The sequence below is a fragment of the Rhincodon typus genome, chromosome 30 (genome assembly GCF_021869965.1).
Source record: "Rhincodon typus isolate 14 chromosome 30, sRhiTyp1.1, whole genome shotgun sequence".
In the NCBI taxonomy this organism is placed as follows: Eukaryota; Metazoa; Chordata; class Chondrichthyes; order Orectolobiformes; family Rhincodontidae; genus Rhincodon; species Rhincodon typus.
In genome coordinates this window covers 37,462,392-37,484,868 of record NC_063361.1, presented here as the reverse complement: position 1 = coordinate 37,484,868, position 22,477 = coordinate 37,462,392, and the positions used below count along the sequence as shown (strand labels likewise).

At 42.9% G+C, this 22,477-nt stretch overlaps 1 protein-coding gene across 1 annotated transcript in view; it reads left to right on the top strand.

The window, feature by feature from the left end:
• The window catches only part of LOC109930473 (receptor tyrosine-protein kinase erbB-2-like), a 59,961-nt gene that overhangs the window by 36,705 nt on the left and 779 nt on the right, over nucleotides 1–22,477 (top strand). The window contains exons 11-26 of the mRNA XM_048614687.1: nucleotides 665–755; nucleotides 1,095–1,294; nucleotides 4,331–4,463; nucleotides 4,597–4,687; nucleotides 10,871–11,016; nucleotides 11,107–11,151; nucleotides 12,884–13,019; nucleotides 13,823–13,945; nucleotides 14,483–14,581; nucleotides 15,559–15,744; nucleotides 16,866–17,024; nucleotides 17,383–17,458; nucleotides 17,838–17,984; nucleotides 20,058–20,155; nucleotides 21,558–21,731; nucleotides 22,241–22,475. Coding sequence (XP_048470644.1) covers nucleotides 665–755; nucleotides 1,095–1,294; nucleotides 4,331–4,463; nucleotides 4,597–4,687; nucleotides 10,871–11,016; nucleotides 11,107–11,151; nucleotides 12,884–13,019; nucleotides 13,823–13,945; nucleotides 14,483–14,581; nucleotides 15,559–15,744; nucleotides 16,866–17,024; nucleotides 17,383–17,458; nucleotides 17,838–17,984; nucleotides 20,058–20,155; nucleotides 21,558–21,731; nucleotides 22,241–22,475 — 2,139 coding nt within the window. The remainder of the gene's footprint in view (nucleotides 1–664; nucleotides 756–1,094; nucleotides 1,295–4,330; nucleotides 4,464–4,596; nucleotides 4,688–10,870; nucleotides 11,017–11,106; nucleotides 11,152–12,883; nucleotides 13,020–13,822; nucleotides 13,946–14,482; nucleotides 14,582–15,558; nucleotides 15,745–16,865; nucleotides 17,025–17,382; nucleotides 17,459–17,837; nucleotides 17,985–20,057; nucleotides 20,156–21,557; nucleotides 21,732–22,240; nucleotides 22,476–22,477) is intronic.

Sequence of the window (22,477 nt, the reverse complement as noted above, 5' to 3'; positions counted from 1 at the left end):
GGAATCCTTTTCTCCTTATTTATTCTATTGGAACTATTAATGATTTCAAACAGTTGTAATAAATCCCCTCTTTTTTGAAGAAAAACAATCTTAACTTCTCCAGCCTCTGTATATAATTGCTACCTTGCCACCATTCCTGTAAATCTTTTCTGCAATCTCTCAACACCTTGACATCCTTTCGAAAGTGTGGCACACAGAATTGAACACTGTATGCAGCTGTGACCATTGTGCTAAAGTCAAGGTGATACCCTTTTTGCTAATTCACCAGTCAGTGAAAGGAACATCTTCCTATTTAGACTCCTGTCCATTCAAAACGTCTGATGTGATCACTCTTCACTGTCTCAACCACATTGAATAAAGCCAAGACTTGGAAATATCAACACTAACACCAGAACCATTTCATGTCCATTAGGGAAGGATAATATTGACCTTACTTGGTTTAGCTTACATGTGACTCCATACTCTCAACAATGTGGTTGATTCTTAACTGCCCTGTGGCTAATGCTGACCTGGCCAGCGATGCCCACATCCCATGAATGACTTTTTAAAAAAATTCCATCCTGAATCATGCTTTTACAGATTAGTCTACCTGATGCCCTGAACCTGGTCCGTGCAATGTGCTGTGTTTTTGATGTGTTTTAACGCAATTGCTCTGACTCTGCAGGGTATTTATATATCGAGGCATGGCCACAGAATTTTACTGACCTCAACGTATTTGAGAACCTTGCTGTAATCCGAGCGCGAGTGCTATACAGGTGAGATTCAGTTTTGACCGATCACTGCATTTGGACCATCTCCTTTTCTCTTTCTCTCTTCATCACCCCCATTCATGTTCCATCCGCTTCATTGCCAAACATATGCAGGCTGCTGTGTGCATGTGCCCTGATTGCTGTGTACGCACCGCACCGCCACCCCCCCCCCACCACTCCCTTTAATCGCCATTCTTATGTACTTTACCTGAGTTTTGCAATTACTGCTACACTTATACCAAGGAGTGTCAGTTGTAAAATACAATGTTTTAAAATCTTAATACGATTAGGACACAGTTTATAACTTGGTTCTAAATTTTGATTTGGCTGCCTTTCTGGTTACAGAGGTGCTTATGCATTGTTGGTGCAGAATCTCCAGATACAGTCCCTGGGTTTGCGCTCTCTGAAAGAAATTAGTAACGGGCTGGTGTTCGTTCACCAAAACCCGAACCTCTGCTATGTCAACTCTATCCCCTGGAACCAGCTATTTAAGGAGGAGCATCAAGAGGCATTGATAACGGCCAACAAACCACAGGATATCTGTAGTAAGTAGGAACATCCACTGGGACAAGTTGTCTAATCTTGTTATTCTGGTTGCCGAATCGTTTCTGTAAAAGAAGTTGGAACAAGTGAGGCACTCACTTACATTTTTCAATTCAGCATAAACAGATTGTTTATTGGGTGACAGTAACATTGCTGAGATTTTGAAGATTTCCATACATACCATAAATCCTTTCAAGGCATTGTTGCTCCTTATCTCCTGGATTCTCCTTCAGCCCACAAACCTCTGAGACAAATGAACTTCCATAATTCTAGCTTCTTGAGTATCCCCAATTTTAATTGTTCCACCATTGGTATCCACTTTGGCTATGCAGTTCTTTCCCTATATATCTTTGTATTTCAACATTTCTGTCTGTCTAAATGGGTCTTCAATTCTGCTTCATATCTGCTTCTACCAAATTGCCCCCCCACCCCCGGCAGCACGTTCCAGCCACCTGTCACCCTCTGTGGGGGGGAAAAATAAAATTGCACATCTACTTTAAACTTTCCCCTTCTCACCTAAACCTTGTCCCCTAGTATTTGACGTGTCCACACTGGGGAAAAAATCTGACTGTACACCCTATCCATGTCTCTCATAGACTAAGATAAAACTATCAGGTCACCACTTAGCCTCCAAGTTTGGCCACCTCTCCTTTTAGTTAATGCACTCCAATCCAGGCAACATCCTGGTAAACCTCTTTTGCACCCTCTCCAAAACTTCCATATCCTTCCTAAAGTTGGCATCCAGAATTGCACACAGTAATCCAAATGTCACCTAATTAAAGTTTCATATAGCTGCAGCATGACTTATTCACTCTTACATTCAATGCCCTGACCAACGAAGGCAAGCCACCTTATCCACTTGTGGTGCCACTGTCAGGGAGCTATGGATTTGCACCCCAAGATCCCTCTGCATATCTTTATAAAGCTGTATGTATAGCTGTAAAGGGTCCTGCCATTTACTGTATATTTCCCTGTTGCATTTGACCTCCCAAAATGCATCACTTCACACTTGTCTGGATTAAACTCCATCTGTCATTTCTCCCTCTAACTTTTCAACTGATCTATATTCTGCTATATCCTTCGAAAACATTCCTCACTATCCAGAATTCCACCAATTTTCATGTTGCCTGCAAACTTACTAATCAGAGCACCTCCATTTTCATCCAAATGATTTATACATATTACAAACAACAGAGGTCCCAATACTAATCCTTGAGGAACGCCGCTCGTTACAGACCTCCAGTCAGAAAAGCTCCCCTCCACAACTACCGTCTATCTTCTATAACCAAGCCAATTTTGTATTCAATTTACTAATACACCATGGATCCCATGTGTCTTATCCTTTTGGACCAACCTACCATAAGGGATCTTATCAAATGCTTTCACAAAATCCATGTAAACAACATCCATTGCCCCACCCTCATTAATCATCCTTGTCTCTTTCTTGAAAACCTCAATCAGATTTGTGAGACAAGTCCTCTCCTTCACAAAGCCACGCTGACTGTCCCTAATAAGTCCATTATTTTCCAAATGCAAGTAAATACTGAAGAGTCTTCTCCAATAATTCCCTACCACTGATGTAAAGCTCACAGCCCTATAATTTCCTGGATTATCCCTGTTGCCCATCTTAAACAAAGGAACAATATTGGCTATTCTCCAGTCTTCAGGCACCATGCCTGTGGCTAAAGAGGATACAAAGTTCTTTGTGAAGGCCTCAGTAATGTCCTCTCTTGCCTCCCTCAGTATTGTGGGACAGATCCATTCATGCCCTCGGGACTTATTTATCTTCATATTTTCCAAGGTGTGGAACACCACCACTTCTTAATATCAAATGCCCCAGAATATCAACATACCCCTCCCTAATCTTACCATCAACCATGACCACCTCCTTGGTGATAATGATGCAAAGTGCTCATTTAGGACCTCACCCATTTCCTCTGGCTCCACGCATAAATTCCCTCCTTTGTCCTTGAGTGGAGTGAGTGTCCTCGTATTACTGGAATAATAGCCTTTATTGCAAGTGGATTTCAATGCAGGAGTAGTGCATTCTTGCTTAAATTGAATAGGAACTCAGACCATTAATGGAGAACTGTGCCATTTTAATCTCTCATCTCAATAATGGTATTATTGCCATAAAGGGAGTGTGACAGAGGTTTACCAGACTTGTCCCTGGGATGGTGGGACTGTCCTACGAAGTGAGATTGGGCAGATTGGGCAAATTGGGCCTGTATTCACTAAAGTTTAAAAGAATGAGTGATGATCTCATTGGAACTTACAAATACTTAAAGGGATAACAGGGTAGATGTGGGTGAGATGTCGCCTGGTTTGAGAGTCTAGAATCGGGAGCGCAATTTAAAAATGAGGGAGTTGCCACTTCTAGCCAAGGTGTGAAGAAACCTTTTTACTCAGAGGGCTCTGAATCTTTGGAATTGTGTACCCTAGAGGACTGTGGATACTCAGTCTTTGAACATGTTTAAGGCAGAGATGGATTTCTGATTACCCATTGCAAAGAGTTGTGGATATAGTATGGGCAAAAATGTTTGTTTGGTCATTATCATACTGAACAGGACAGGCTTGATGGGGCTGAATGGCCTACTCTTGGTCCTATGTTCTTGTTAAACAAGGACCTAACAATGTAAAAGTCGACTGAAGTACTCGATGGTTTGTAAAGATGGAAACACTGGCCAGGGTAGATTGATTCATGTTAACGTTCAGCATTCACTTTATTTATTAAGGAACATTGGAAGTTTTAAGCATACAGTTTTGTCAAGTGATCTACTTACTGGATATAAAAGTTCAAAATTGCCATCTCAATCACTTTTCTCTGGTACTGTACAGCTGTGTCTTAGTTTCAGTTACTGTACATGTACAGTAAACAGAAGGTAAAAGGGAATAATTCACTTTTGAAATTACTGTAGGACTCGGGTATTCATGGTGTCAACAGAGTTGTGAAAAGAGCTGGAGAGGCCAGTGTCAGTATCACCTGGCCACAGGTCAATGTCCTGTTTTCTTTACTGCTGCATTCCCTTTCCTTGCAGAAGCTGAAGAGCGCACTTGTCACAGCTTGTGTACAAACAGCACCTGTTGGGGCCCAGGACCAACAAACTGCATCTCCTGTAAAACGTTCTTTCGAGGCCGGGAATGTGTGGAATCATGCAATTTATATGAGGGGTAGGAATGCATTACTTAAATAAAATAGAAGGGTTGAGTTGGTGTTGGTGGGGTCTGTAGGGGTACAGCGTGGTATATTGAGAGATGTTTCTGGCTGGTTTTTTAACTCACATTTTGTTTTTCTTTATTCCAGGATGGTGAGAGAGTATTTGAGTGAGTCGTCCTGTATTCGGTGTCACAAGGAATGTCTCCCACAGATCAGAAACCTGACCTGTAGAGGAATGGTAAAGAATCTCCTCTGAGTCAAGACTGACTAGGAGTAATTGGAGAGGAGAAGTGGGGCAGGGAATTGAGAGTACAGCAGTACAAGGCAGATATTCCTGTGGCAGACAGTGGATGGACACAAGAAAGGAGTGGTGGGACATGATACATTGGCTAAGGGAGGGGGTAGGCAGAATAAGAGAACTGTAGAATTGGGAGAAATCTCTATCTATCTTTCGTAAGCAGTATACTACCTTCATGTTTGTTTTGTACCTCTAGTTTGTTGAGCATATGCTCAGCCCCCCACTTGGGGATCAGGAAGATTGATAAAAAACAAAGGAACTGCAGATGCTGTAAATCAGGAACAAAAACAAAGTTGCTGAAAAAGCTCAACAGGTCTGGCGGCATCTGTGAAGAGGAAGGGTCACCGGACCCGAAACGTTAACTCTGCTTTTTCCTTCACAGATGCTGCCAGACCTGCTGAGCTTTCCAGCAACTTTGTTTTTGTTCGCGAAGATTGATGGTGGGAATATCCTAGCCCCAACTAACTTACTGACGGTCCTCTGCCGTAGACAGTGATTGCTCTCAGTTACTCCCTCACAAATTGGAGCTGTTTAAGAAGGTTTCACACAATCACCATTTAGGGCAATTAGAAGCAGGCAGCAAATGCTGGCCTAGTCAGCTACACATGCATCTCTCAATTGGTTTAAAGAATATAGTCATTCCTTGTGTAAGTGTCCCCCCCACCCCTCTCAGATGGTGGTGATGGAGGGTTGTTTTACTGACTGGAGGCCTGTGACCAATAGTGTTCCACAGGGATCGATGCTGGGTCCACTTCTGTTTGTCATTTACATAAACAATTTGGATGAGAATGTAGGAAGCATGATTACTAAGTTTGCAGATGACACCAAAATTGGTCGTATAGTGGATAGTGAAGAAGGTTATCTAAGATTACAAGGAGATCTTGATCAGTTGGGTCCATGGGCTGAGGAGCGGCAGATGGAGCTTAATTTAGAAAAATGTGAGGTATTGCATTTTGGTAAAACAAAGAGCAGGACTTATACAATTAATGGTAGGGCCCTTTGTAGTGTTGTAGAACAGAGAGACCTAGGGGTTCAGGTACAAAATTTTTTGAAATTTATGTCACAGGTGGACAGGGCAATTAAGAAGGTGTTGGCATGCTTGCCTTCATTGCTTAGACCTTTGAATATAGGAGTTGGGATATCATGTTGAGGTTGTACAGGATGTTGGTGAGGCCTGTTCTGGAATACTGTGTGCAGTTCTGGGCGCCCTGCTTTAGGAAGGATATTATTAAATTGGAAAAGGTTCAGAAAAAAAATACCAGGATGTTGCCAGGAATGGAGAGTTTGAGTTATAAAAATAGCTGGATAGGCTGGGACTTCTTTGCTTGGAGCGTAGGAAGTTGAGAGGTGATCTTCTAGAAGTTTATTAAATCATGAAGTGCATAGATAAGGTGAATAACAAAGGTCTTTTCCTGAGGATAGGGAGTTCAAAAGTAGGGAGCATATTTCTAAGATGAGAGGAGAAAGTATTAAAAGGAACGAAGGGCAGGTATTTTACAAAGAGTAGTTAGTGTGTAGAATGAACTGCCACAGGAAGTGATGGATGCAGGTACAGTTAGAACATTTAAAAGACATTTGGATAAATACATGAAAAGGAAAGGTTTGGAGGGATGTGGGCCAAATGCAGGCAAGTGGGACTATGTTAGTTTGGGAACATGGTTGGCATGGACTAGTTGGACTGATTGGTCTGTTTCCATGATGTATGTATGTATGAATGACACCTTGTTCAAAGTCACAGCTGCTTTTTTGGTTGTGTAATGAGAGAAGGTGTGGTGCTGTCTCTTCTGATACTTGTAGAATCTATGTGACTCCTACAGTCCTCCCGAACTTTTCACTATCAGACAGTCTAATCAGAATTCATGGTTTGCTTAATTTTATCCTTGTCTCTATATGCGACCCTTTTAGTTTCTGTCGTTTGGTTAATTTTCTACACCTTCCTTTCAGGGAACAACTGGACAAAGTCAGGGTTGTGCCCAGTTCGTTGTAAATATTTAATACAACTGGCCTTTGTCCTGTGACCTCATTGCAGTACAGAGTGGCGTTGTATTGGTTACTGGACATTCCTGCTGAAGTTGTTGCAGGAACCAAACTGGGTTTAATTCCTGAAATGACAGTTCACTGTTGAGACATCACACTCGGGCCCTCACGTTTTTCTCCCATCTGACCTGAGGTCCTAAAGCCAATTGTAAAATCTCAGCTATTATCTCAGGTGAGACCACGTGCAGCACAGATTGCAAATCACATGAATTTTCCCAGGAATGTTTTCATTTTAAAATTTTTACCCTCCTGTTTGAGTCTAGTATTGCCTTGTTTCCCCTATCTCTGCTGTAATCCCATCTAACCCCATGTCCCTCAGATCTCTACTGTGCTTCACTCCTAGTCTAAGTCAATCTCCAATTTACATTGCTGTAGCTTTGGTGGACATGCCTCCAGCTGCAGTGACCCTAACCTTGAGAATTTTCTACATAAACCTCCAGCTGTGTCTCTTTCCATAGGACATTCTTAGAACAGAACTCGTGGGCAAGAATTTTGGCAATCTACCGTAACATCTCAATGTGGTTCGGTGTCAATATTTGTCAGGTTATACTATTATGAAGTACCTTGGAGTATTTTACTATCCTTAAGATGCTATATAAATGCAGGTGTTGGCCTGTTTGGCTCAGCAGCTTCCTATCTAAATGAGACATCATCTTTCTGTCTTTAACAAAAACAAAAATTGATGGAGAAACTCAGTCAGTCTGGCAGCATCTGTGGGAAGAAAGCAGAGTTAACATTTCGAATCCAGTGACTTCTTCAGAACGGCTCTGTGGAAGAGTCATCGGACTCAAACGTTAACTCGGCTTTTCTTCCCACACGTGTTGCCAAACTTACTGAGTTTCTCCACCGATTTCTGTTTTTGTTTGAAATCTCCAGCATCCATAGTTGTTTTTTTTTTTTTAGTTAATTTTCGTGTTGGTTGAGATCGAACTGGAAGGATAATTGGGGCTCATTCTGGGGTACGTGGGACCTCTACAAACAGGATGGTCTACACCTGAACCAGAGGGGTACCAATATCCTGGGGGGAAATTTGCTAATGCTCTTCGGGAGGGTTTAAACTAATTCAGCAGGGGGATGGGAACCTGAATTGTAGCTCCAGTGTACAGGAGGTTGAGAGTAGTGAGGTCATGAATAAGGTTTCAAGGTCGCAGGAGTGTACCGGCAGGCAGGAAGGTGGTTTGAAGTGTGCCTACTTCAACGCCAGGAGCATCCGGAATAAGGTGGGTGAACTTGCAGCATGGGTTGGTACCTGGGACCTCGATGTTGTGGCCATTTCGGAGACATGGATAGAGTAGGGACAGGAATGGTTGTTGCAGGTTCCGGGGTTTAGATGTTTCAATAAGATCAGGGAAGGTGGTAAAAGAGGGGAAGGTGTAGCATTGTTAGTCAAGGACAGTATTACGGTGGCAGAAAGGACGTTTGTTGAAGACTCGTCTACTGAGGTAGTATGGGCTGAGGTTAGAAACAGGAAAGGAGAGGTCACCCTGTTGGGAGTTTTCTATAGGCCTCCGAAAAGTTCCAGAGATGTAGAGGAAAGGATTGCAAAGATGATTCTGGATAAGAGCAAAAGTAACAGGGTAGTTGTTTTGGGGGACTTTAACTTTCCAAATATTGACTGGAAACGCTACAGTTCGAGTACTTCAGATGGGTCAGTTTTTGTCCAATGCGTGCAGGAGGGTTTCCTGACACAGTATGTAGATAGGCCAACAAGAGGCGAGGCCACATTGGATTTGGACTGGGTAATGAACCAGGCCAGGTGTTAGATTTGGAGGTAGGTGAGCACTTTGGTGATAGTGACCACAATTCGGTTACGTTTACTTTAGCGATGGAAAGGGATAGGTATGTACCGCAGGGCAAGAGTTATTGCTGGGGGAAAGGCAATTATGAGGCGATTAGGCAAGATTTAGGATGCATAGGATGGAGAAGGAAACTGCAGGGGCTGGGAACAATTCAGATGTGGAGCTTGTTCAAGGAACAGCTACTGCGTGTCCTTGAGAAGTATGTACCTGTCAGGCAGGGAGGAAGTGGTCGAGCGAGGGAACCATGGTTTACTAAAGAAGTTGAATCTCTTGTCAAGAGGAAGAAGGAGGCTTATGTAAAGATGAGGCGTGAAGGCTCAGTTAGAGCGCTTGAGAGTTACAAGTTAGCCAGGAAGGACCTAAAGAGAGATCTAAGAAGAGGGGACATGAGAAGTCTTTAGCAGGTAAGATCAAGGAAAACCCTAAAGCTTTCTATAGGTATGTCAGGAATAAAAGAATGACTAGAGTAAGATTAGGGCCAGTCAAGGACAGTAGTGGGAAGTTGTACGTGGAGTCCGAAGAGATAGGAGAGGCACTAAATGAATATTTTTCGTCAGTATTCACACAGGAAAAAGACAATGTTGTCGAGGAGAATACTGAGATACAGGCTATTAGACTAGACGGGATTGAGGTTCATAAGGAGAAGGTGTTAGCAATTCTGGAAAGTGTGAAAATAGATAAGTCCCCTGGGCCGGATGGGATTTATCCTAGGATTCTCTGGGAAGCTAGAGAGGAGATTGCAGAGCCTTTGGCTTTGATCTTTATGTCGTCATTGCCTACAAGAATAGTGCCAGAAGACTGGAGACTAGCAAATGTTGTCCCCTTGTTCAAGAAGGGGAGTAGAGACAACCTTGGTAATTATAGACCAGTGAGCCTTACTTCGGTTGTGGGTAAAGTGTTGGAAAGGATTATAAGAGATAGGATTTATAATCATCTAGAAAGGAATAATTTGATTAGGGATAGTCAACACGATTTTGTGAAGGGTAGGTCGTGCCTCACAAACCTTATTGAGTTCTTTGAGAAGGTGACCAAACAGGTGGATGAGGGTAAAGCAGTTGATGTGGTGTATATGGATTTCAGTAAAGCATTTGATAACGTTCCCCACGGTAGGCTATTGCAGAAAATACGGAGGCATGGGATTGAGGGTGATTTAGCGGTTTGGATCAGAAATTGGCTAGCTGTAAGAAGACAGAGGGTGGTGGTTGATGGGAAATGTTCATCCTGGAGTTCAGTTACTAGTGGTGTACCTCAAGGATCTGCTTTGGGGCCACTGCTGTTTGTCATTTTTATAAATGACCTGGATGAGGGCGTAGAAGGATGGGTTAGTAAATTTGTGGATGACACTAAAGTCGGTGGAGTTGTGGATCGTGCGGAAGGATGTTGCAGGTTACAGAGGGACATAGATAAGCTGCAGAGCTGGGCTGAGAGGTGGCAAATGGAGTTTAATGTGGAAAAGTGTGAGGTGATTTACTTTGGAAGGAGTAACATAAATACAGAGTACTGGGCTAATGGTAAGATTCTTGGTAGTGTGGATGAGCAGAGAGATTTCGGTGTCCATGTGCATCGATCCCTGAAAGTTGCCACCCAGGTTGATAGGGTTGTTAAGAAGGAGTATGGTGTGTTAGGTTTTATTGGTAGAGGGATTGAGTTTCGGAGCCGTGAGGTCATGTTGCAGCTGTACAAAACTCTGGTGCGGCCGCACTTGAAGTATTGCGTACAGTTCTGGTCGCCACATTGTAGGAAGGATGTGGAAGCATTGGAAAGGGTGCGGAGGAGATTTACCAGGATGTTGCCTGGTATGGAGGGAAGGTCTTATGAGGAAAGGCTGAGGGACTTGAGGCTGTTTTCGTTAGAGAGAAGAAGGTTAAGAGGTGACTTAATAGAGACATACAAGATGATCAGAGGATTAGATAGGGTGGACAGCGAGAGCCTTTTTCCTCGGATGGTGATGGCTAGCACGAGGGGACATAGCTTTAAATTGAGGGGTGATAGATATAGGACAGATGTCAGAGGTAGGTTCTTTATTCAGAGAGTACTAAGGGCGTGGAATGCCCTGCCTGCAACAGTAGTAGAATCACCAACTTTAAGGGCATTTAAATGGTCATTGGACAAACATATGGATGATAATGGAATAGTGTAGGTTAGATGGGCTTCAGATTGGTTTCACAGGTCAGCGCAACATCGAGGGCCGAAGGGCCTGTACTGCGCTGTAATGTTCTATGTTCTGTGGATGGGGAGATTTAAGTGGAGGATTGATTATTGCTGATCTTTTTCTTTTCACCATTAGGGGGCTGATGACTGTGTGGAATGCGCTCATTATAGGGACGGTACACAGTGCGTGGAGAAATGTCCAAGTGGGTTACACGGGCATGTTTGGAAATATGCTGATGAAAATGGCTTCTGTCAACTGTGTCCAACAAACTGCAGTCATTCGTAAGTAAATAGCAACTGCTGAATCGTGAGAACTTTAGTAATTCTTCTCCAAGTTTGCGTTTTCTCTAAAAGATTGTGTTTTGTCTTCAGATGTACAACTGGTGAAGATGGATGTCCTGAGGAGCCTGTTCACAGGTAGCAGCACTGCTTTCATCATCTCCCTCTTAATGGGCTGATTCAGCCTCTCCATCAACATAACCAGTATTAGTAATGTGTAAATGCTGATATTTCCAGCCTCAATATTCAGACAATTTCTAAACTGTCCCATTGATGAATTGAACAAACAATTCCAGTGTAGCACTGTCCAATTGCCATTCCAGTCAGATTATTGCTACATAATTTACTTTTTTATCAAGAAGAAAATATGCATATCTGTTTAATATTTATAGCCGTGACTTATGAGGTTGGCAGTTCTTCATTCCTAGGTCAGCATTGATAATGAATCCAAATTCCAGATGAGGTTGGATTTTCATGGGTGACGGTGATGTTTTGAGCACGTGCAGTTCCTGGACTGAGTGGCTCTGCAACATAATAGAAATGATCACAGAGCAACATCCTGCCCAGGGATTTTAGAACCCCATGTACCTGAATGAGGTCAGGAGGAGTAGAATGCTTGTTGCGCTGTTCAGAAAACTTCCGCAAGAAATGTAGGGGCATAGCTGACTTAAGCATCTACAACATGCACTGCAGCAATTCATCAAGGTTCTTTTGACCGTACCTTCCAAACCAGCTATTTCTACTGTCTGGAAGGATAATGGTAGCAGATATATGGGAACACCACCACCTGCAACTTCCCCTCCAAGCCATTCACCATCCTGACTTGGAAATATATCATTGTTCTTTCAGTGTTGCTGAGTCAAAATCCTGAAATTCCTTCTCTAACAGCATTGTGGGTATCCCTATACCCTGAAGGACTGCAGCGGTTCAGGAATGCAGCTCATGACCACTTTTTCAAAGGGATGGGAAATAACTGCTGGCTTGTTCAACAGTGCCTGCATCTCATGAATAAGTAAATAAAGAGATTGGGAAATGCTGTGGGAAATGGGGCAATCCAGATGTAAGATGGATAAGAAAAGTTAAATGTTGGAAACCTGTTGATAATACTGCATGTTTTTCCAATGCTACTGTTAACAATGTTAGGAACGCAGATTTCTTTGAGGATAAATTTGGGATAGTTTGAGTCAGTTGAGAGCAAGATGTTGGCTTAGTTGACTTTGCACTTAAGCTCAGATATTTAGAATATCACTTAGGTCTAGAGGCCTAGGTTCAGGTTCAACCTGTTCCAGAGATGTTTGCATCGATTGATTTTTAAAACAAAAAAAAAAAAAGAACTGAGATGTTCCCCAGGACATGAGTTAGCTTCTGAAAAGATGAAGGGTCCAGAAGGGAAGGGTGAGTCTGGTACTTGTACTGTCCAATATGGTTTAATAATAAAACAATTGTAAGTCTCTGAAAATCTTGTACTGACTGATTCAGTCTGTGGATATCTGTCTGTCAAACAGTTATTGCTATCTGCCCCTTCAACTGCTTTGTAACATATTGGATCTCTTATGTTTCATGACTGTTTTAGATAATAAAACAAATTTATTATTGCTTTATAATGTTTTGTATGTCTCAGATGCTTTGGTCCCAAGCATTCCAGATTTGAGAGGTTACATTCTGGTAAAGAGCATTTTTGGCATGTCTCAGAGCCATATAAGAGCTCCCTATATTACTAAGATCTCTGACCAATATCATGAGTTCTAATGAGAGAATTTAATCGCTGACCTCCTTGACATCATAGGACCTACTTTAGTGAAGATTGGTCCTTGGTCCTTGAAGGGTGATGTCTGTATTTGACTGATCTCTCTGCTTCTCTTCTGTATAGCCAGGTGACCTCAGTGGTGGCAGGGATAGTGGGAGCACTACTCTTTGTAGTCCTTGTGATTCTTCTTGTTGTCTGGTTCAAACGCAAGAAACGACTGAAGCGGAAACATACAATGCTGAGACTCCTGGAAAGAGAGGTGAGTGTTAGCACAGCAAACTTGTCCTCCTTGTGGGAAACTATTGCAATTCACCATGAATCACCATCAGTTGGAGAAGGGGAGTAGTAATGTTAGGTACAGTGGGTGACCCAGTGACACAAGTCACCTGTTCACAGGCATCTCCCAAATGAAGCACGAGTGGTCAGTTTTTCCTTACCCCTGAAATATTCAAATAACACCATCTTCACATTCCATTCCATCCCACTTGCTCAAAAAATACGCTTCCGACTAAATACTGCACGAGAATCTCAGCTGAGAGCTACAGAGCTGGGACATTAGCTCCTGACTGATGAAAGTGCTACCATTAAGCCAATGCTGATTCCTTTCACAGTATAAGTCTGGAGCTAAAGTATTGAACCTCTAGAGAAACTGCAGCTATCAGTCTACCCAACCATTGTGAAAATTCAAAGTGAAATAACCAGGAAAAGGATGTGTGAACGTGCAGACTCAGCTCCACATCATATTCACTCATGGTGCACGTTCTCCTTATATGGGTAAGACCATGCAATTTAACCAGTAATTCAGTGGCACTGTAACTCACCTGATTTGTATCTAACAACCACTGACTCTGAACCCTACCTTGAAGGTCATTCCAATGTTGATCAGATTGAAAAAAATAAATTCTTCCCAAAGTAGATTCAAAATTTAGTTCTCATTCTTTTAATTCTATATTCAGTTCTGTGTTGAATTTGAAGGGGTTTTTCAGGTCAGAAGTGTAAAAAGCTCCAAGATGTCCTGTGAATCCCTAGTCTAAATTGCTGTCTGATGTTTTGTTTCTTCAGCTGGTTGAACCATTGACTCCAAGTGGAGTTGTTCCAAACCAGGCCCATATCCGAATCCTGAAGGAAACTGAAATGAAGAAAGTGAAGATTCTGGGATCTGGTGCCTTTGGGACAGTTTACAAGGTGACTAAAGAGATCCTTGTGCATTGGGACCTGGAGAAATTGTGATCATTTCTTCGACTTGCTCACTCTTTCCATCCATTCTTTAACTGAGTGACTGGTTTGAAGTCTGGTGTCAGTCAGGTGACAGAGGGTCAATAGGTCCTCTGAGGTCCAGTCTGTTCTGTTGAATTCTGGGTGGCCACAATTGCTGAAATGTGAGAGCTTGAAAAACAACTTAGCACATTTCACATAATTGATTCATCAGTTTACATTTCATTTGAGTTTCAAGCTGGTTCCTCATTTGGGTCCTGCTAAAGAACTTAGGAAGCTTCCCAACTGCACATTCTATGGAGCCACTCCTCAGCTCCAGAATTTATATCAAATAATTTTACGTACACTTATCCACCTGGTGATTAAGTGGTGTGATCTATAGCTTGACAGGATGTGGCAAAAGTAGCATTTCTGAATGATTTGCACATATTACCTTGTCAGTCTGTTTTGGGTAGGTTCACTGAGACCTCAACTGATGGCCTCAAATGTTTATTTTCCTGAATGCAGGGAGTCTGGATGCCGGAGGATGAAGATGTGAAGATTCCTGTTGCTATTAAGGTTTTAAGAGAGGGAACTTCTCCAAAAGCAAACAAAGATATCCTGGATGTAAGTATAACAAGTTATATATCAGCCAGCAGATTAAAACAAGGTGAATCAGTTTCGTAAATGCTACAGGAGTATAGTCATTCGTTATTCTTATGACTAATTGGGAGCTTTACAGAGATGCACTTCACCCAAATTCTGGTTTGACAGGTTCCCTTCGCAGCTTGAAATGGAATCAGTACAGGCCAGAAATAACCAAACTCCTATTCTATTTCCCTCACATTCATCAACAGAAGATGATTCCCACATACTGCTAACTCTAGCCCCCTCTCATCCATTGACATTTTCCAAAATTATTGCAGTGGATGTTGACTTCTCCAGTTATTTTCACCTTGACAGTTCTGCTCCAGTCAACATTTAGCAGATTAGTTTCCAACATGATCAATTCTTGGTGAACTTATAACCTCTTTACAAAGCTCTGCAGATCAGTGCTTTAACATTTTAATAAAGCTTCTTTGTTGCTTTGAATTTCTCCAAAAACTTTGACAGGTTCTGGAATCTTACACTTCCAAACACATTCTCATCATACATCCTCCCACATCTCCTCTCACATTGTTCCCTTGGGTCAGTAGTTTGTGTCTGATCTTTGAGTCCTCCCATTAATACAAGAATTCTGAGAGCTCTGTGCTCCAACTCTGTTCCTTCTCCAAATCAACAACTTTCCTCAACATCATTCACTTTCCTGCTGATAACCACACCTGTACTCAGCTCCCTTCAAATCTCAGACTCTTTAATGCTCACAATCAGCAGTCTCCTCGGTACAGCAACTGAAATATTATAACTGTTCAGTACCTGCCCTGAGTTCAGTCAACACTGAGTCCAAAGGTAGAAAGGAGGTTTAATTCCTAATGCTTCATTCTGAAGGTGAGGATGAAATTTTGCAAATTCCCACACCTCAGAGAATTAGAATTACTCATCAGGTGCGGAGGTTCAGGAACGGTAATTGGCACAGACTTATGAGCTGTTTTTGTGTATTGTAGGAGGCATACATAATGGCGGGAGTGAGTAGTCCTTACGTCTGTCGTCTGCTTGGAATCTGCCTGACATCCACTGTTCAGCTGGTGACACAGCTGATGCCATTTGGTTCCCTACTGGATTATGTTCGAGAAAACAAGGACCGGATTGGATCTCAGCATCTCCTCAACTGGTGTGTGCAGATCGCAAAGGTACATTGGCAGAGAGGCCGGGACTCGTGACACTGCTAGTGTGGAGCAGAAATCTTCAGCATTGTGGCCATGATGTTGTGAGGGTCTATAACCTTTGCTGTGTTTAGTGCCTTCAATATCTTATTGATTGCATAGTGAATCAAGTTGCCTGAAGAATGGCATCTCTGATGTTGGAGATCTCCAAAAGAGGTCAAGAAGAATCATTTACTTGGCACTTCTGGCTGAAGATTGTTACAATAGCTTCAGCCTTTTGATTTGCACTAATATGTTTGCCTCATCATCATTAAGAATAGGGATGTTTTTTGACCCTCCTCCAGCTGGTTGTTTAATTGTCCACCATCATTCATAACTGGATGTGACAGGACTGCAGAGCTGTGACGTAATCCATTGGTTCTGGGATCATTTAGCTGAGTCTGTAGCATGCTGGTCCAGCTGTTTAACATCTACGTACAACTGTGTTGTAGTTTCACAAAGGTATGCATGGTGTTGCTTCTGGTAAAAGTGAGGTAGAGTAGCACTTAGTTCTAGCAGCTACGTCATTCAGGACTCTCCCAACACATTTGGTTGTGGTAGTACTGAGCTAGTCAGTGATGGCCATTGAAGTTGCCCACTCAGAGTATATTCTGTGCCCGTGCCACCCTCCTTGCTGCTTCTAAGTTGCATTCAATCTGGAGATTGAATGATCAGCTAAGAGTGGCAATGATTGGTGGTAAACAACAAGAGTTTTCTTTGCCCTGTTTGATATGATACCATTAGAAATCATGATACCATTAGATCCTGAATCAATGGTGTGGACTCCCAGGACCACATTCTCTTGATTATATACCTCTATGCTGCCAGCTCTGCTGTGTCTCCTGCCAGTGGGGCTAGACGTACCCGCAAATGGTGTTTTATTGGCATTAAGTCATGATTCGGTGAGTTGGCCATATGTTGACTACCGTACAAGATGACTGTCCAAATTTTAGTGCAAGTCTCTCGATATTTGTGAAAAGACTTTGCAGATATGCCATTGTCTGCTTTTATACTTTAAAAACTGAAAATTCTTAGTAGTGATATAAAGTTAGAGGTGAGCTGAGGAGCTGGAGCTGCACTAACTGGTTTTCACTTTCACTGTCACTCAGGGAATGAACTATCTGGAAGATCATGTTCGATTGGTCCATCGTGATCTGGCTGCAAGGAATGTCCTTGTGAAAAGCTCAAACCATGTGAAGATCACAGACTTTGGGCTTGCTAGGCTGCTGGATATTGATGAGACAGAATATCGTGCAGATGGCGGGAAGGTAAATGCTGCCTGTTGACAGTTTCACGGTGGAACAACCTCAGTTCAGACTCTGCTGTTTGAGGAAGTGTCACACACTGAATGGACTGATTAATCTAGAATTTTGATAATTCAGAGCTAATGAGGGAAACCATGAAGATTGTGAGAGCTTCCACCTTAGCCTTTGTTCCTTTTGTCGACCAGTTCAGTATGTACCCGACTGTACTTCATTCTCTGTAAATTCTTTCCTTTTTGCAGCTGGCATGTTTGTGTTTGCAGTGACTAGGATCATAGACTGTTCCATGCTTCTTACCAGTAAGAATCAATGCTTTTGGCTTTACAGTATGCAAAATGATTCATCTTGTCTGCTACTCTGTTAGGTTCCAATCAAATGGATGGCGTTGGAGTCCATTTTGCACCGAAAATTCACCCACCAAAGTGACGTCTGGAGTTACGGTATGTAAACGTCTAACTGTGACCTCTCAATTTACAGTCCGATTGTTAGTGTGTATATGGGAGATAAGGCGAGTGCCTTAGAGCTTCACCTGCAGTTTGACTACTGGGAAATTCTAACTGAATCCGTCAGGTTAATATTGTGACAAGCTGATGATCTGGTAAACTTCAGTTTCAGTGAGGGAGCTGGCTACCTGAGATGCTAGCACTAGGTATGGAACTGCACTGAGCACGTCTGAGTATCTGAGTACACAGACAGAGGGAGCTCCAGGATGTACAGGTTTAGACGGCCAGTATAGTCATATAGTCAGGAATGCCCTTGTTATCTGTTTGTGCCATGCTTTTCGTGCAATAACGTAACAAAATGTTTGGCTATCTGCAGGAGTAACGGTCTGGGAGTTGATGACATTTGGAGCTAAACCATATGATGGTATCCCGGCTCGTGAGATCCCTGACCTGCTGGAAAAGGGAGAGCGACTCCCACAGCCCCCGATCTGCACCATTGATGTCTACATGATCATGGTTAAATGTGAGTTGGAAATCTGTTGGGCGCAACATGGATCACCAGCTCAGCACGTAGCTCAAAACCAGTAGGGGGCGCTGAACTGCACAGAGCAGAAAATCTCTGGGTACTGGACTGAACCCTGGGAAACAGGAGAATTGTGCTCATCTATACCTTTAACAAGTCATTTTCCCAAAGTTTAGCAGCTGAGTACAAAATTAATTCTAGGCTTAAAAAGTGAAAATACTGGAAATACTCATCAGGCCTGGCTCCATCAAGGGGAAAGAATTGTTTTCAAAGCTGCTGAGTATTTCAGTTTTTAGTCATTCATTTTTCAGTTAAATGGTCTTGCATCCAAACTGGAAAATGGAGATGTAACAGATTTTAATCCAGTCCTGAGGCAGGGTGAGGAGGAAAGGGAAGGATTAAAATGAAGGCCTATGACTGGGTGGAAGTCTAGAGAGGTTTAAAAACTGTTATGGGCCAGATCAGACCCCCTCAAAATATTTTAAGAAGGTAGCCTAGACCCTAACTTTTTCTTATTTTAAAGGCAAATGTAAAGTGTCTATTCCCAATTCAATGCAACTGATCAAACTACTCGACGTTAAGTAAAGCACAATTTATTCAAATACTGCAGTTAAAACAGAGCCAAAGGAAGAGGAATTTACAATAACTTAACTCTATTGGAAAACTTTGCAGAATAACAGATACAGTAACTATTGCTAATTAACTATTCCAATTTGGTAACATCCCATAAACATACCCCTTGGCAAAAAAAAAGAAAATTCTGACACAGATTCTCACATGCAGTTCTCCAATCCAGAAGGAAAAAACACATCAAGAGAAAATTCAGAGAATGTAGCAGCCGGGAGACATTTCACTGAAGCTTCTAACTCTTTTGAGACCCCAATAGCTTCTGCCTAAAGCTAAACCTAAAAACTTTTTAAAAAAAAAAAACAAAAAAAAAAAAAAAAAAAAAAAAAAAAAAAAAACTGCAGAACCTGGTCTGTGAGGGCTGGCCACATCCAGGCTTTTTAAAAAATTCTTTCATGAGATGTGGGCATCACTGGCTGGGCCAGCATTTATTGCCCATCCCTAATTGCCCAGAGGGCAGTTGAGTCAACCACATGGCTGACAGTCTGGAGTCGAATGTAGGCCATACCAGGTTAGGATGACAGTTTCCTTCCCTAAAGGACACTAGTGAACCAGATGGGTTTTTCCAACAATCAAAAATGGATTCATTTATTGAATTCAGATTCCACCATCTTATGAGGCAGGATTTGAATCCTGACCCCTCGAACATTGCCTGGGTTTCTGGATTAACAGTCCAGCGATAATGCCACTAGGCCATTGTTCAGACTTCAATTAAAAACCCCAAGGCCTCACAAGCTGTTTACTCAAGTGGTCTTCAGTAGGCAGCTTGGTACATCTGCCTTATAACCTCTCCAACAAAAAAACAGGACAAAATAACCTCTTGAAAGCCACAGCATTGTCACAAGAAGGAAGGTCTGATGCTAATGACACAAGGCAAGAAGCAAAAGGTGGGCTTAGGAAAGGTGTAAATAGCAACAGCAGGATTGCAAATAGATGTTGTCCCAAATAATACAGGCAGTGGTAATGATGTGAAATTGTTGAATTTGATGTTGAATCTGAATGCTGTAGAGTGCTGAATGAAAGAGGTGCTGCTGGTTCTGGCAACATCATTTGCCCTTCATTTGCATCTGAGGTCAAGAGTAAAGAGGTTAGAGTGAAGCAGCAAATTCAAATTTGCAATTTCTTTGTAATCAAAAAGTATCTGCAAACAATTTTTTAAGTCTAATTATGCAATCCTGACAATGTGAATCCTTTCAAAATCAAGAAAAATAGTTTAACCTAACCAATAACCAAACTCAACCTTGTCTCAAGCAGTGGCTACACTTGAGAAACTTCTTCACTAGCATTGAAATATTTCAGGCTATTCTGAGGGAATAACAACAATTGATCAATAAGAATCATTATTTTCATTACAATCCTCACTCACCAAATCTGAAATCCATCCTGACAGCAGGATGTTTGCCTGCAGAGCTGTGTTCTTGACAGCTTTCCTGATTATTTTACTAGGCTGGATGATTGACTCGGAATGTCGACCCAAGTTCCGGGAATTGGTGACAGAGTTTACAAAGATGGCTCGAGACCCCCCCCGATATGTGGTAATCCAAGTGAGTACTGGAGGAGCTTGTACATTGTCCTTCCTGATGGGCACAATTAATTGCTCGAACTCCTGCACAAACATCCATTCTCTCTCTCTCTCTCCCTCTCTCTCTCTCTCTCTCTCTCTCTCTCTCTGTCTCATTTTTCTCTTTTCCTCTCTCCTTATTTTCTCTCAGTCCTATGTATCTTTCTGTCCACCCCATCTCTGTCTGTCTACGTTACTTTCCTTCAAATTCTCTTTCCCTCCTTCAATTCTTTCCCTCCTCTTCACTGATCTCTCCCTTCTCCCTGTGTTTTCTTTCTTCTTCCTCCTCCCTCCTTACCCAGCGTTCTCTCCCTCCTCACCCCTTCTCTCCTCACCTCATTCTAGAACGTAGAACATAGAACATAAAACAGTGCAGGCCCTTCAGCCCACGATGTTGTGCCGACCTATTATCCTACTAAGATCAATCTACCCTGCATACCCTACGTTCTACTATCCTCTATGTGCCTATCCAAGAGTTGTTTAAAGGTGTCTAAAGTATCTGACTCCATTACTGCTGCCGGCATCGCATTCCACACGCCCACCACTCTCTGTGAAATGAACCTACCTCTGACATCTCCCCTATACCTTCCTCCAATCACCTCAAAATATGCCCCCTCATAATAGTCATTTCTGCTCTGGGAAAAAGACTATCCACCCTATCAATGCCTCTCATCATCTTGTAAACCTTTATCAAGTCGCCTCTCATCCTTCTTCGCTCCAATGAAAAAAACCCTAGCTCCCTCAACCTTTCCTCGTAAGACCTGTCCTCCAGCCCAGGCAGCATCCTGGTAAATCTCCTCTGCACCCTCTCTAAAGCTTCCACATCCTTCCTACAATGAGGTGACCAGAACTGAACGCAATATTCCAAGTGTGGTCTAAGCAGAGTTTTATAGAGCTGCAGCATAACCTCACGGTTCTTAAACTCAATTCCCCTGCCAATGAAAGCCAACACACCATATGCCTTCTTTACAACCCTATCAACTTGGGCTAAGACTTTGAGGGATCTATGGACGTGGACCCCAAGATCCCTCTGTTCCTCCACACTGCCGAGAATCCTCCCATTAACCCTGTATTCTCTTTCTCCCTCTCTCCTCCGTGGTTTGTTCTCTCTCTCTCATTCCTCCCCACCCTGTTCTCTTCCCCTCCGACCTGCTTTCTCTGTCACTGCCCTCTCCCTCCCCCCCCCTCTCACCCCCCCCCCCCCATTCACATCCTCCTCCCCCCCATTCACATCCTCCTCCCTCCTCCTCTCTCTGTCACGCTTCCTGTTCCTCGTTACCTTTCTTTCATGCTACCCCATCTTATTTTCAGTGGATGCGAGACAGAGTCAGATGTGTGCTGAGAGAGGCTGAGCTGATCTTGATCTTGCTATTGTCTTGTTTCAGGGTGATGAGCAGATGGTCCTTCAAAGCCCCACCGACAGCAAGTTCTACCGAACTCTGCTGGAAGATGAGGACATGCAGGACCTGATCGACGCTGAAGAGTATCTGGTACCACATCAGGGGTTTTTCACCACTCAGCCCCGCACTCATTGCAGGAGCAGAATGTCATCTTCCAGAGTAAATATTTGTAACAGTGTTTAACCCAGCTCCTTTTAGACAAGGTCAAGACACCTAGATCAGCCCCCAGTGGCAGAGTCTAATTCCTTCCAGTCTGGGCTTTAGTAATGGAGGTCTGGATCAGGAGCAGGTGTTTGTGTTTTCAGAGGTCACAAAATGCCAAATCATGCAGCAGTGTTGCTGTAATAATTTGTAATTGGCAGTGTCTCTTGTCCCTTTCACACTGATGCCTGATCACGGAGAACAATTGATGGTGGGGTGGAGGAGGAGTGACTATTAAAAAGGAAGTCCAACTGGCAATTAGTGTCTTTGTATTGGCTGAGGCTGGATAATGATGCCTTCACAGTCAAATATCTTGCTGACAGTCGCTGGATTTGCTCTTGAGCAGCAGCCCTTGGACAGAGGGGCCGCCCTTATGATAGGATTAGGGTAGAGGGAGGAAATTGTTATAACTGGGGTTAAAAGTACCCAGTCCTGGCCTGACAATCTCGTTTTCTTTCCTTTTTTAGAGTGCGACAAGTGTGGCAGAGGTGGAAGGTCAGGGGTCAGAGGCTGCACAGAGTTCTGGCCTGGTGTCTGGTGCTTCACAACCCGCTGATGCCTGTGTGGATACTTACGCTGAGGCTGAGGGCTCAGGATGTAGAGGATTGCCCTGCTGTCCTGCCAGAGAGGACAATGTCACACAGCGATACAGCTCCGATCCCACAGTGCATCTGACCGACGAGGGAGAAGATGAGGTGGATAGT